This window comes from Diadema antillarum, unplaced genomic scaffold, assembly GCF_040938485.1.
Source record: "Diadema antillarum isolate AM-2024a unplaced genomic scaffold, OU_Dant_1.0 scf00000063, whole genome shotgun sequence".
In the NCBI taxonomy this organism is placed as follows: Eukaryota; Metazoa; Echinodermata; class Echinoidea; order Diadematoida; family Diadematidae; genus Diadema; species Diadema antillarum.
The window spans coordinates 2,911,532-2,926,160 of record NW_027270952.1 but is presented as its reverse complement, the minus strand read 5'-3'; the positions used below and the strand labels follow the sequence as shown (position 1 = coordinate 2,926,160).

The window sequence follows — 14,629 nt, the reverse complement described above, 5'->3', positions numbered from 1 at the left end:
GCAAAACGTGTATAAGTGCCTCCGTGTCGTAACGGATGTGCAGTAACGGTCGATAAATAGTAAACACTGTAGAATAGTAGTAGTATGTATAAAATCAGTGCTGCCAGAACCAGGGATGCGAATTGTTTTTGCCGACGATTCTTTTTTTTTCTCCCTGGATGCAAAATTTTAAAAAATAGAAAAGAATAATTATTTAGCGTCCGGCGTTGAGGCTCGCTCGCAGACTGACTTTTTTTTTTTTTTTAAGGATCTGAAGGGGGGTGCGTTCGCACCCAACGCACCCCCCCTGGTGACGCCCATGAGTAGTAAAAATCACACAACTGTCTAAATGCTACTTCAGGGTCTTAAAATATAACATCTTAGCTCTATTCTGCGGAAAACCCCATTCAATTTGGTTAAGCGGTCACAGAGAAATGTGGAATGTTGGAAAGCATGACATGAGTCTGATTCTTCCAAATTTGGCACTTCGATGCTTTTGTGTGTGAATACAATAGACCGAACTTGGAGGGTAGAGATTCTTGACATCCTCTACAAAATTCCTCATTTCTCCTTGACCTCTGAAGTAAATCGAATGGAGTTTTCTGTAAAATGTGGGCAATGAGTTATAGTTTCATATCCTGAGATTGTATTTGGATTGATTCACTATTTTTAAAGATGTCATTGTGGAGGGTCCCGTTGTAAATTTTTTGGACATTCGGTATACTGAAAGTCTGACGTTGTAAACAGTTCAAGCTTTGTCGTACTTATTTTTCTCCTCCTCCCACTACTGCTGCTCATACAACCACCACTGCCAGTAGCAGTAGTAGCAAAAGCGTTGCAGATACAGGTAGTAGCAGCCATTTTTCTTTATCATCTCAGAACTATCATTCTTACTATTTCGAGTACAGCTGTATTACTGATGATGATGATGATGATGATAATGATAATGATAATGATAATGATGATTATCATTGCCATTTTCACTATTTTCATCGCTGTCATTACCATTATTAAGAATTCCGAACACTATTTCCATTACATTCCTCTTTGGTACGTTTTTTTTTTTCTATGCAAAGATAAGACTTGTGAATTGCGAATACCTATGATATATTAAAGTTTCTTTCAAAGCTCTGCTTAGACAATCCATAGCAAACAAGAAATGCATCTGACATATTGACAGTATTCTCTCCTGTATTTTGAATAAACTCTTGAATTGGCCCTGATGTCATTGACATGTACCATCCAGAGTGCCGGAGAAGTTGTGTCCATACTTAACAATCTAGCAGACGTCGATGACGATGCGCTTGAAGAAGCTCAAGAGTCGGATAACGCCCCCAACGTTGCAACTCAATCGCTGGAGTCAGTGCTTTTAAACTTGAATGTGTCAGCCAATGAAACTTTTCAAAACGTTGAGCCCAACATTGCCGTCCAGGCAAGTATTAAAAGACAAATACCACAAAATTCACTTTTGTAGTGTCGACGAGTAACCAATCAAGCTTTTTTTTTTCTCTCTCCCCTCAACTTCCCTTCTTCATAACATTCCTCTGTTTTTATTCACCTTTTGTAATTCTGCTTCTTTCTCCTTTTTTTTTTACATTTCCCCTCGGCCCTTTATTCCCTTTCTCTTTTGTTTCCTTATGCATTTTGCTATTCTCAGGTCAAGGATGAAACCACCTCTTTTTCTGATGGTGGTACCAATCCTGTGCGCTCTGTGTAGGAGCAATTGTTAGCAGATTTTGCTTGTCCCTTTCACATTTCTTCATCCAGGCAGTTGGGTCCTATGGAGACATTTTGTCAAGTTCTGTCACTGATTTTGTAAAGCTCATCACAAGCATTCATTAGTCTCGCTCCTCTTAAATGGAGCTTGTATGCTGATCTCTGCCTCACAAAATGATCCTAGAGAAAAGGCAAAAATGAGAGAAGACCCCGCCCGCCCCCCCCCCCCTCAAAAACAAAAATGAATCTAGCACATACAGCAGGGAGGCAAACTCCACGAAATCCGGCTTTTTCCAGCATTGATGAAAATGCAAACGATGTCCTCTATTGCAGGTACTAAGCCTCTCTTCGCCAAAGGCGAAGACTGGTTTGGTCTTCGGCTCATTTGGGGACGTCTCTGCCGCACTCACTGAGAGCAACGTGAAGCAGCTCGCCATCGATGAATTCGAGGAGACACCGGTGGACGTAGTACAAGTAGCCGCCATCGTCATCCCACCCGAGGTCCTCAGTCACGGCAAGGATGGGAACATCGCCCTCACCGTCTATCACGACGATTCCCTTTTCGTACAGCGCGAGAACACATCAGAACCGTTCGTCGTCCCCTCCAATAGGGGTGACACTGGGCAAAAGTTTTTCCGTCAGATCAACACCAACGTCATTGCTGCCAGCTTCGGGGAACAGGCGGGTACATCACGCAGCTTGGATACTCCTGTGACAATAGTCCTGACTCACAAGAAGGTACATAATAATAATAATAATAATAATACAGGGTACTTATAATGCGCAAGTTCCACATAGTTAACGTGCTCAAGGCGCAGTAGAAGAGTAAGTTATGAAATACAAAAATCCTTACACAAACATGCACCTGAAAATGAATGACACAATAATGATAATGAAAAAATACACATCATAATATACAATTCTACTGGAAAATGGTCATGAACAAATGAGTCTTGAGGGCAACTTTAAAGGAGTCAACATTCGAAATGTGACGGATAGCTAGAGGCAACTGATTCCACAAGTAAGGTCCAGCATGTGCAAATGACCGATCCCCCCATGATTTCTATATCGCCAATTGTCATGGGACGTGAACGTAGGAAGACGTGTCCGTGCAAATTGTGACAATTTCGCCATTCTGGAGAGGAAATCAAACATGTCGTTATTAACAAGCAAAAACAAACTTAACGCATACAAGCAAAACAATCGTCTGACATAGTAGTTGTCTACACAAGTGTAAGTCTGTGTAAATGTGATATTTGAATTAATAGGCCTACTTAGTAATCGGTGGCAAAATGTGCAATTCAACTGCATATTAAAGTAGCATAAAAACACAGAGTGACATAAGGCTTCATATGTGTTGATAGAAGTTACTAGTAGCAACCATATAGGCATATTATGCAAATTAGATGAAGTGATGATGCCATGATCTCACAAGTCTCCAAAATAACCTATTAACAAACTTTGCTTGATTAACATTTTTGAAATGCAATTAAGATCCTGTGCCTCAATTTATTGTCAAGCTTTGATAATTGTGAGGTGATAGCACCAACACCTCATGTAATATACATTCTTTATTGCAGTCAAAATAACTGTTCCGTGTGTGAGAGCCGGAACTCACGCTCGTGAAAGATCTCACTTTATTCATTCATCGCTTAGATCAGGGTGCGTGACCTGTGGTCTGCCTGATGACGTCCAACTGGACCCCATAGAAAACCAGCTGGTGTAGCTGAATATTGGCTATCCAGCTATCTTGTCAAATGGAAAATGACACAAACAAACAAACAAACAAACAAACAAATAATCATTTGGGAGTTATTTGCTGTATCATCGACCGTAATCAAGAAATCATTTGGAGAATTGAGATGAGACAACATCAACAACTTATGCAATATGTATTCTAAGTTGCGATCAAAATAGCTGTTCCGTCAAATGTTTCCATCCTAACCTATCCGACACGGATGTGGATCCAAACAAGAGGTCACAAAACCATTCTTACAACCTCACTTGAGAGAGATCCGTGATGCGTCACAGGATACTAGCCTTTAAACGCAAGAAGTTAAGATGGCATTATTTGAAATGTGAAATGCTATATGCTGCACAGCAGTCAAATACCGATTAATTCACCTGCTCCATTTATGTTAAGTGCAGATGAATGTGGCAACGACTATTCCTTGCGTTTTTGTTTGTTTTGTTTCTTTTTGTTTTGATTATAGAATGCAAGCAACCCTCGCTGTGTCTTCTGGAACTACACGGATAATTCCTGGTCCACTGCCGGCTGTACCCTGAAAAACACCAGTTCGGAAGCACGCTCTGAATGCGAGTGCAACCACCTGACAAATTTCGCAGTCCTAATGGTAAGCTCACTGTGCAACTGAAGTCACACGAACAAAATTATAGATGTCTCATCAAAATCGAAAGTAAGGTAAAGTTGGTATCTCGTTTGCTTGGAGACTTGGAGGCGATTTGGTGGCGACTCGAATCTAGCTCATCGCGGAGTGGTCGCAGAGACGTCTCCGCGAGGCTAGTTTGGTCTTCGGGGGTTGCGAGAGAATTGAATATGTTCGAGACTTTTTCCAGTCTCCAGTTGGTCTCAGAGACGTCTCCTCGACGTTCTGAGATCACTCCTTAGTTGCGGCGAAGTTGCGGAGACTAATTTTGTCCTTGACGTCTCCGAGACGTCTCCGTGACTTTGCGGAGATCCATTGGCGACCTACCGAAGACGTCGCAGAGACATCTCCGCGACTGAGAAGACGTCTTGGATACGTCGCGGCGACATCTCCGCGACTTCCAGGCGAATTTAGCTGTTACCTTGTTTGGAGACGTCTCAGGCGAGGCTATGGAGTCGCCTTCTTGGTGAGAGCGCAAGCCATGTTTTGGTCTTTAGAGTCGCAGGAGTCTCGGCAGTTGCGCCTAAGTCTCCTTCTGTGAGATAGTCCTGGAATTGTTATGGATCACTTTTTTGTTGTTGAAGGAGAGGGTTGAATCAACGACAACCTCACGTCCAGATTAGACTGTTAGATGAAGCGACAATGTCAAGGCCTCACAAGTCTTTCATTGACCTACACACAATCTTCACTTCCCACCTTTGACAAATCTTATCCTTCTCATCTTTCTTTTCTTTTGTTGTTGTTGTTGTTTTACTGTTATGACGTGACAATGATGACATATAGCCGTAGCGACTAAAATATTTACCAAAAATATAATGTTTGATATATTTTTGCGTACAAACCTACAGAAGAGTGGTGAGTTAATGATATCATTGCCTCAGCTGATTATAATGTGTAACTGCGATCAATATGATTATTCAGTGGAAATTTTTGCGGTTCCATTAGATCCTCTGTTAAATGTTTGATTTTGATGAAACTTCTACCATTCTGCCTATATCTGACCTTCTACTTACTGTGCAAAAGTCACTTTGAAATGGAGTGAAATCATGAGTCAGAGAGTTATCTTACGTTGATATCTTAAAGACAAAGTCAGCGACTCCCTTTGATCTCCTGGTTTTTATAAAGGGCAATGCTTAACCTATAGATACTGAGATATCGCTCCTTAAGGAGGTGAGCAGCGGTCGAAAACGATTGTTATATCCAAGTGCAAAAAGAAACCTCATGCAGTTTGGTTCTTTTTAAAAAAATGTTCCTCAAGTTTTCTTCCAATGGCATAGATGAAGGCGTTTGAGTTTTGAACTACAGATGCCTATAACTATGGAAGACATTTTATTTCTTGGTGTTTTTGAAGGCAGTTGTGTAATAGGAATAGATCCGCTGCAGCTGCTTTGGTAGCAGAGGCTTGTTGCCTTAACTACCAGGTCCCAAGGCACTGCTTTACTAGCAGTCGTGGTAGTGGCTTTGAAAGCTGTTGTATGTTGTATGTGTCAGGTTCCGTTCGTTTGTTTTTCTTCAAATCTTGACATGTTATGCATACCATACCTCAAATGAATTTACTTAGACGCACATACACAATGAGCATACAACTATTTCTACATTAATTTGGTCAATATTACACTGCCTTAGGATATACATGCCGGAAGTTGGGTTGGTACGACAGTGGACAAAGTGTACGAGATCCTGACCTACGTCGGCTGCGCTTTCTCCATCTTTGGTCTTATGGTCACCTTGGCGACGTATCTCAGCAACAGGTAAATGTCAACTTTCGTCCGTTTAATTTTCTGTGTCCTCTATTCTCAGTCATGCATAAGCAGAATTACATTATGTTGCCAACAGGTTGCTATTCCCTACGATATCGACCGACTGATCATGATTTCTTGTGAACTTCAAATCACCATTGTGTTTTTAAGCAAAATGTACCAGCTGACACTGGCATCTCAACAGTGATTATACCACACTTAACAATTAAGGCTATATCTTATGCGTGTACACCCTAAATATGAATACAGTAGCCTATCTCATAGGCTAGAATCAGCTGAATACATTGCATCGGCCACTTGGTCGACTAACTTGCGCACACTCTTTCCGTCAAGGTTACCACACTGATTACTATAAGTATATGCTTTATTTGACACATTTTAATTAAAGATCCGGAATGTTCTCCATGTTGACCTGAGAATGCTGGGTATTTTGTGTGTGTGCATGTTTTGGAATGTGTTTCCTGAATCAGCACCCTATGTATACGTAGTACGAGTCTTATCTTCCCTTGTTTTATGAAAACAAATTAAAATACAAAATCGCTTTCCCTGTCCATCACAGAAGTGATGATTAGTTTGTCATGCATGAAGTTTTGTGCGTTCCATTCTCCAGGAAGCTCCGACAATCACAGCCTAATCGCATCCTCATGTGTCTTTGTGGGACTCTGCTGAGTCTCTACGTTTTGTTCATCATCATGAGCCTGGTGGACGGACATCTGAAGACGAAAGCCGGTGTCTGCGGCTTGGTAGCGGGCCTGGTGCACTTTTCTATGCTGTCCGCTGTTGCATGGATGGGCGTTGAGGGGGTCAACATGTTTTATCTGCTCGTCCGTGTCGTGAACTCGTACATCCCGCGTTTCATGCTCAAGGCAGGAGTCGTCGCATGGGGTGAGCATTTTATGAGACAATGTTCGGTTAATCACAACAAAAGTATAAGACAATACTGTTATACACAAACAATGTGAAACGGGAATCACTATTATCATTAAAAAAGTTTAAAACAAATGCATGAATAATGTCGATCTGGTTTTACAGGGGGTTACACTTACCTAATAATGACATACGAAATAATTGATAAGCTTCCCGCTTATAATAAAAATAATGCTGATGCTGCTGCTGCTGCTGATAATAATAGTAGTAGTAATAATAATAAGAATGATAATGATAATGATAATGATAATAATAGTAGTAGTAGTAATAATCATAATTACAATAATAATAATAATAATAATGATGATGATAATAATAATAATAATAATAATAATAATAATAATAATAATAATAATAATAATTATAATAATAAAAAGTTGCTTCACATGACCCTAGCATCACGTCATAGGATACATTCGGCTTTTTCCCGAAGTTTTTCTTGTCGTCGTGATGCAAACCGTGTTCCAAATAATACAATACATTCCACTATAACGGAACGTGTCGCAAGTTGACACTCTTGTTGTCCCAATGTATATCTGCGGGTTTCACTATCAAGTACCATGAAGAAAAAGCTCTTCACTAGCAAGTTGCTCATGTGAACCCTTCTTTTTCTTCGACCAGTGGGTGTCTTTAAAAAAAAACAAGAACAAAGATATCATAATGACGTCAGATTTAATCTAATTATCAGATTTTCATAAAGAGTCATAATTTGTCCTTTGTCATCTTAAAGAATGCACATACCACTGTGACTGCGACATAAACTTCAGTATGAAGATACAACAAACATCTGTCCCTAATAACTCGTAATAATCCGATGTGTGTCAGGCTGTTTAATTCATATCTGTGTCCTTCCGTTTACACTGTTTTCCTTTTCTCTTCGCATAAGTATGTACATCAAACAGAATTGCAGACAGAGCAAAGGATCCGCAAAATAAATACCAGTGAAAGTACATTCATTGCTAGGTGACCAACGATAGAGCCCAAAGAAATCTCACAATGATAATATGTCATGATCAAAAGGAAGAACGTAAATTCTCATTTGTGATATTACTTCTTTCTTATGACAGGTGTTCCGGCGCTCATCGTAATTCTCACAGGAGCTATCGCTAAAAAGAAGTACATCTCGAAGCATTTGTAAGTATATCTCACCCTCTGTGTACCTCCTTTTCACTTGTTTAGTCAGTATACATGTGAAGATGCTCGCATCTTGTATGCTTGTTGAAACTGAATATTTCCCTTTGAGTGTGGAAAATGCTCTCTTATTTTTAACTCAATAGGCTGATTCTGTTTTTTAGTTATTGATGTTTGTATCAATGAAAGTATATACCTGTAACACTTCGCCAGAAACATAGCAGAACTTTCATACTTTTGCGATCAGAACATAAGATTGCCATTGAATTTTAATTCGTTGTAAAACCTTCACGCTTTGGGCAAAATTTTACTCTACAGAGGAGAAAGTTCTACACGTTGTAACGAAGTATCGAATTTTGTGTCAGCTGTTTCCTGGGCAGATGGTCGATGGTGAGCGGTCTCATGGTCCCTATGGGGATCATCCTCCTCGTCAACATGGTAATCTTTGTCATGGTCATCTACCGACTGACTCGGACGAACATCGCAACGCGAGCGCGCTCCAGCGGCAAGGAAGACGGTTATCGCGACGTCTTACGCCGCTGCCAAAACGCCGTCAGCATTTTCCTCCTCCTCGGGCTCACCTGGGTGCTGGGATACTTCACCCTCATTAGGGACGACAACCTCGTGATCCACGTCCTCTTCGTCATCCTCAACTCTCTGCAGGGGTTCTTCATCTTCGTTCTCTACTGTCTGCGCCAGCAGCACTTTCGCGATCGTATGGGACGGTATCGCGAATCGCTGCGACGGCGATTCCCGCGTCTGGTTCGTCGAGTGAACCTCTCCGCACCATGCCTCTCTTCCTCCCGAAAGTCCTACGACGTGGTCTTCACCCATTCCCAGTCCGCTGTTAACACACAGTCCACCATACCGTCGGGGACATATGACTCAAAAGAGCAATACGCGATGACGGAAAAGGGAAATACGTACTGTATTTGAGACGATACAAACATGCAGCAGTACTCCAGCAACCTGCCTAGTAGGTCTTGTTGGACTCGAAGTTTAAACTGAAGTTCGCTCAAACTGAGGGATATTGAGGCATTGAAAGACTACTTGAAATGCTTTATATCAAAAGTTAATAATCTTTGATCTTTCTAATCTATCATGAAGATGGTAAAGTTGTTTGAACGCTGTAATTCATCGCCAGGCCATGCTGCCGCGGTCTTCGCAGCCTTCATAAGCGGTTCATGCAATGATGATTGTGTGCACAAACCTTTCAAATCAAATTTTATCTTAAAATGTGAAATAGACGCATTGATCGCTTTCGTAGGCTGAAATGTTTTAGAAAAGAAGAGTGATAATTATCTCGCAGATCGAGTTATTCGAGTCTTGCGTGGACTGGTAGGTAATGACCTTTAGCACATTAATATCTTAACATAAAAGTTGATTCAGTGCATTTAGAGGGCAGTCACAACTGACAAAAGATTTCGTTTGAAATCACACTTCAGAAACAACGTTTCAGCTTAGAGTGATAGAGGGTTTAGAAGCTGAAATGACATTTCAATCAATGACATTTCAATCAAATACGTACAGTTGATACGCTTGCATAACGGACACAGAAGCTTTTCGTCTGAATTCAAGTAGTATGCAGGTATGGTACTACATGTATATAATATAAACTTGTATGTATAATGCTTGCAGAAGCAGAGAGAAATCAGTACTATGCTCGATTAAACATTGCACATTTTATTCAGGTTGACATGTGTATATCAACCATACTTTGCCAGGGCCACGGAAGGAGGAGGGACACTGTGGCCATTCAAGTACGTGGCCTTGAGCCATTCATGTATTTTTTTTTCTTTTAGATCGAACTAAATATGAAAAGATGTGAATAAATAATACTAGTAACTACCACAGATGATATGTTTACAAATGGTATACTAGTATACGGTAGATTGATAGCAACTCATGTGTAATGTATGAAAATGATTGAATGTACGAAAAACATTAACCAATTTCCACCTCAACGTGATTCATTAAATGTTGTGTACATTCGTCTAATCAGTTCAGGGGTTTGTGTCGGGAGAATTGACGCATTATCTTTTTGTCAGAATCGTTTTGATCTTGGCATCCCTTCTCTCCCTCCCTCCTCTCCCTCTCCCAAGAGGCAATCTAGTGAAGGAACGTAATTTCCTAATATAACAGATTGAATTTTCCTTATCATATCTTAGTCATGTCAAAGAGATATTTTCATATTTATATGTTTCATGGTCAGTCTGCACACATTAAAGAGGTGTTGATTGTTTAGGTGATGCCTCTCTCCCCGCTCTCCCCCTCCCGCCCCCTCCCCCCTAAAAAAAAAAAATGTTTTGGCAGCTTTTCTGTACAAAGGCGCCCCCCACCCCGGCTGGCGAGCAGGGTCCGCTTGAACAAGGAAAGGAAAATAAATTAAAAAACTTCCTCCCAAATCTCCAAATGTAACAGAAGAGTTAATGTTTTAAAATTATGTTTAAAAAAAATCCAGTCTCTACAACTGTGACAGGTTGATTCCCCGGGTATTCCCCCCCCCCCTCCCATTTCCCGCTCCATCGGGGTTATAGCTGAAAATCTTGACTCCAAGAAACGGCTGAGAGAGATAGAAAGATAGTTTCATGAGAGCGAGTCAATATATTAGACACCATGGACGTCTCATTTACTGGCGGAAGGACTGGTCTGGAAGGGTTTTCACTTTTTTTTTTAAAGAATCAGATGATGGATTTTTTTTCAAATGATTTTGATCAGTAAAAAACCGTGAATCAATTACAGATTAAACCCTTGTTTTTACTTTTTCTCGTGATACTTTTGTGAGAATATTATACCTCTGAGATCGTGATATCTATATCACCACACTCCATTCAAACTGCTGGTTTTTAGATTACCGGTGAGCGCTATACATCCATCCGATACAATAGACTGAGTATGGTGATCGATGTATAAGCAGACAGGAGATGACAGATGTAGAATGATTTATCTCTTCATATTTTATCAATGGAATAATTTTTCTCATTTTTGATATGAAATATTTGGGTGTGTGTTTCGAAAATATTCCATTGCAAGTGTGTACCCAGATCTGAATTTCAATAGCAAAATATTGCAAAATATCTTGTGTTGGAAGGGGTATCCCCATCCCACACCTTCTGACCTTCTCGACTCACTGCGTGCATGATCAAGAGTTTCAAACAAATGTTGATCTGTAGATGAGAAAATCACCGAAGAATTACAGACTTCGGTTTCTTTCAGCATGGGCTCTTATTCTTCAAAATACTTACATTTATAGACAAGTGACCAAAAGAAAAATGTTGCTATAATTCTTTTTTTTTCATTTCAAAATTTATATCGTTTCACCAAGAGTACATCCTAAAAGCCATAACTGACATATTCCGCAACACAAATCCAAGAAGGATGATGCTGAACTTTGTAAATAATTGTAGGTCAGAACAAATCAGTCGCATGGGCACAAGGAATATAAAAGACGATATTTTGGCATGTTGGTGGCTGATTCATACGTCAACTTGATAAAAATACAAAAGTGAAGAAAGTCTGCCTTTACCAGTTTTGAACCAATCATAAAAAATAAATATTACGGGTATGTTTCATTTTGTCCACAGAATATATGTCATCATGGGGATATTAGTCTAACGTGAAAAAAAAAACACGGGTGACGTGAAAACATTATAAGATGGAATTGAAATTCTCTTCACGGGCCAAACTGAAGGTGAAAAAAAGAGGAGGAGGAGGAGGAGGCAGGAATTCTACTTCTATATGCCATTATGAGGTCCTGGATTTATCTTTTTTCCTGTATGCCCCTTGAAATGAAACGGAGGCAAAAATACGCCCTCAATCGATCACCCGGCGGTTTGCATCCTAAAGGGCTCACACGGGTAAATAATTCCCCATAGAGACGTGTGTTCAAATTCAAATTTAAAAAAATTCTGTAAAATAGCTGGGAAAAATGAGGTCTTTCATATTCAATAATAGTCTAGTGGGATTTGGGGAAAATATGACTGTTAGAGGCATTTTTTAGTAAAAGTTGGGAACCGGTCTATTTTATATAATTCAAGTACGCTAAATCCAAAAATTCCGGTTCCCAAGCGGAATTTTGAGTCTAAGAGCATCTAATTTGCATAAACAAAATGGCCGCCAATTCATTGCTTTTTAAGGTGTTTCGATGATATAATTTTCATAAAATCTCCCTAGACATGCAGAAATGGTAATAATTTCAGAAATTAAGGTGCAAAGACAGTAGCTAGGTCATCATTTGTTCATAATTTTCACATATATATGCAAATTAAGAAGTGAAATATGCAAATTAGGAGTTGCCGCTGATACAGTAATGCATTACCGCATATAATATATGCACATGTATAGTACCTACGTGTTCACTTCTGTTTTTAATCATTTTAACAAGTTACCGGGCAAACAAAAAGTACTTGGTGTCGCCGGAGTCGAATCAAAATAAATCAATTCAAAAGAATTCAATCAATTCAAAAGAATTGAATTACACTTATGCAAATATCTTTGCAAATTGGTATACAAGAGGATACATAACTGGCAGGATCTAGATTCTACAACGCATTGCTGCAATATATGGATCTGAATCATAATTCTGAAGATAGTTATCATTGTATCAAGACTGGTTCACGATTCCTATCTACACAGTGTGCTAAAGAGATACAAGAACCAACCTTAAGTATTAAAACAAAACATGCATCTCATTTGCATAATAAATTATGCAAATATTTTTCCATTTTCTCAACATATTTTCCCCTAAAACAAAGTTTTGCTATTAAAATGTACCTTGGCTTAGTGAAAAACATAGATATGCTATCGGTCAAACAAAGTGTACATGGTGTCATCTGAGTCCGAGGAAAATCAAGTACTGGAATCAACCAATTCAGAATAAAAAAATGAATAACAATATTTGTAATAACGTATGTAAATTGGTATGCAAGAGGCTTTACTACGACAGGCTTCGAGATTCTACAACACATTGCAGCGATGTATGAATCTGAATCATTATAGTTATAATATCAAGACGTAAGTTGATGATTCTTTTGTGATAAAGGAGATGACACTAAATGACACTAAAATGAAATATGTTTGCAAATTGATATTCAAGAGGCCGTAGACCAGGCAGGTTTCGAGATTCTACAACGCACTGCCGCAATATATGAATATGTTTCATAACAGATATAACAATATCAAGACCTGTTAATGATTCTTTGCATAATAAATTATGCAAATATTTACCCATTAATTAATGGTATCTCGGACAGTGTCGGAAACAGAAACGAAGGATGAACTTTGTAATTCTAGTCATCAACACCTTTATATTTTGGCTGAAAAGAAACATAATCTGAGTCAAAAAGTCTATTTCTCAATCGAGCAAAATTGATCTACATTCATGCAAGGTTTGCATCATCACATTGTTGCTAACATGCACACACTGCTGTACATCGTAGGCCTAATTTGTGACGTTTGAATCGAAATGTTCTGCAATGCTTTCGCATGCACATGAAATCACCTCAAGGCAACTTTGCAGGATTGGAGCTAGATATATCAGTTGTACAGGCTGTAGACCAGATCAAAACGTTCCCATCCATTGTCAACTGGTGAACAAAAGATCAGGTCTGGCACAGTGAGCAGGATTTTCTTCCTTTTTATCTTTTTTTTTAAATACCGGAGTGTTGTCGAGCGTTCTCGAGCGTTCAGTATACGTTTGTCGGTAAACTGCCGGAACATATTTTGTGTCAAACGAGCTTGTGTGATGCATCTTTTGAATCGAATATAAGTTTATTCTTATAAAGATGACTGATAACAACCATGTTCTGGGAACCCTTTAGTTTTCTTCTCGTACAAGCAGCATCCTTGATGATTGTGAGTCATTGATCACTTGCTTTAATAAGAGTGCTACTGTCAGTATCAGTCTGGCAGAAAAATCACAACTCCAGCATCTACGGAAGAAGGCCTCTGTAAGGCAGCTATCGGATCGATGTTATCTTTCAAGGGAACAAAAGTAACTTCATGTTCGCAAGGAGGTGGAAAACCCAGGTCCTCCATGAAAAGATCTATATCCTAATTCTTGGGCAGAAATTCAAGTGACAATGTGGAGATTCAAAAACTATACTTGATAAAGCATATAATGAGAGGCAAAATGGCGACCATTTACGTCTGATATGAAGTGGAATCTTCTGTATATGTAACTTGGTTTCTCTGGCCCTTAAAGCTATAAGGGCCTGATTGCTAAGAATGTCATTTCTATGATCTGATTCACACCTGGTGAGATATATCAGAAGTCAGACAGACAAGGGAGCGTTGCGTCGTCCAGTTAAGAATAAATTGAAATGCATCATACTTGGTGGTTATCACTGGCGGCATGTTATCCAAGTATACTGAAAACAAAAACAAAAATGAACAGGAAGGTGTAAACCCCTTATTTCGCAAATTGCACTGGCCGATGCAATTTCAGAGTTCGAACTGTCTTAGAAGTTGACTAAGTTACATTCTTATAGCAGATGTAGAAGGATCAAATATAGGTAGATGTGTGCCACACGTCTTTTTTTTTTTTTTTTTGGTCCATTTCTTCTCCCTCACTGCTATTCTAACATCGTAATTTAAGTTTATCATGATAAGGCGCGGTCAGAGTGGCAAAAGATCGCAAAGTTTAAGATCGCGAAGTCTTCACGGTCTTTTGTTGTCCGGTCACACTGGCAAGAGATCGAGAAGTTTGGAGAGGACAGCATTATAAAATGA

General features: G+C 39.4%; 1 protein-coding gene across 1 annotated transcript in view; it reads left to right on the top strand.

Annotated features, from left to right (window-relative positions):
- LOC139716265 (E3 ubiquitin-protein ligase MYCBP2-like) overlaps nucleotides 1-10,095 on the top strand; it is a 74,230-nt gene extending 64,135 nt beyond the window's left edge. Inside the window, exons 30-36 of the mRNA XM_071627833.1 lie at nucleotides 1,226-1,411; nucleotides 2,029-2,433; nucleotides 3,909-4,049; nucleotides 5,709-5,833; nucleotides 6,453-6,727; nucleotides 7,837-7,903; nucleotides 8,266-10,095. Of these exons, the coding sequence (XP_071483934.1) occupies nucleotides 1,226-1,411; nucleotides 2,029-2,433; nucleotides 3,909-4,049; nucleotides 5,709-5,833; nucleotides 6,453-6,727; nucleotides 7,837-7,903; nucleotides 8,266-8,836 (1,770 nt within the window). The 3' untranslated portion in view covers nucleotides 8,837-10,095. The remainder of the gene's footprint in view (nucleotides 1-1,225; nucleotides 1,412-2,028; nucleotides 2,434-3,908; nucleotides 4,050-5,708; nucleotides 5,834-6,452; nucleotides 6,728-7,836; nucleotides 7,904-8,265) is intronic.
- Nucleotides 10,096-14,629: the final 4,534 nt, after the last annotated feature.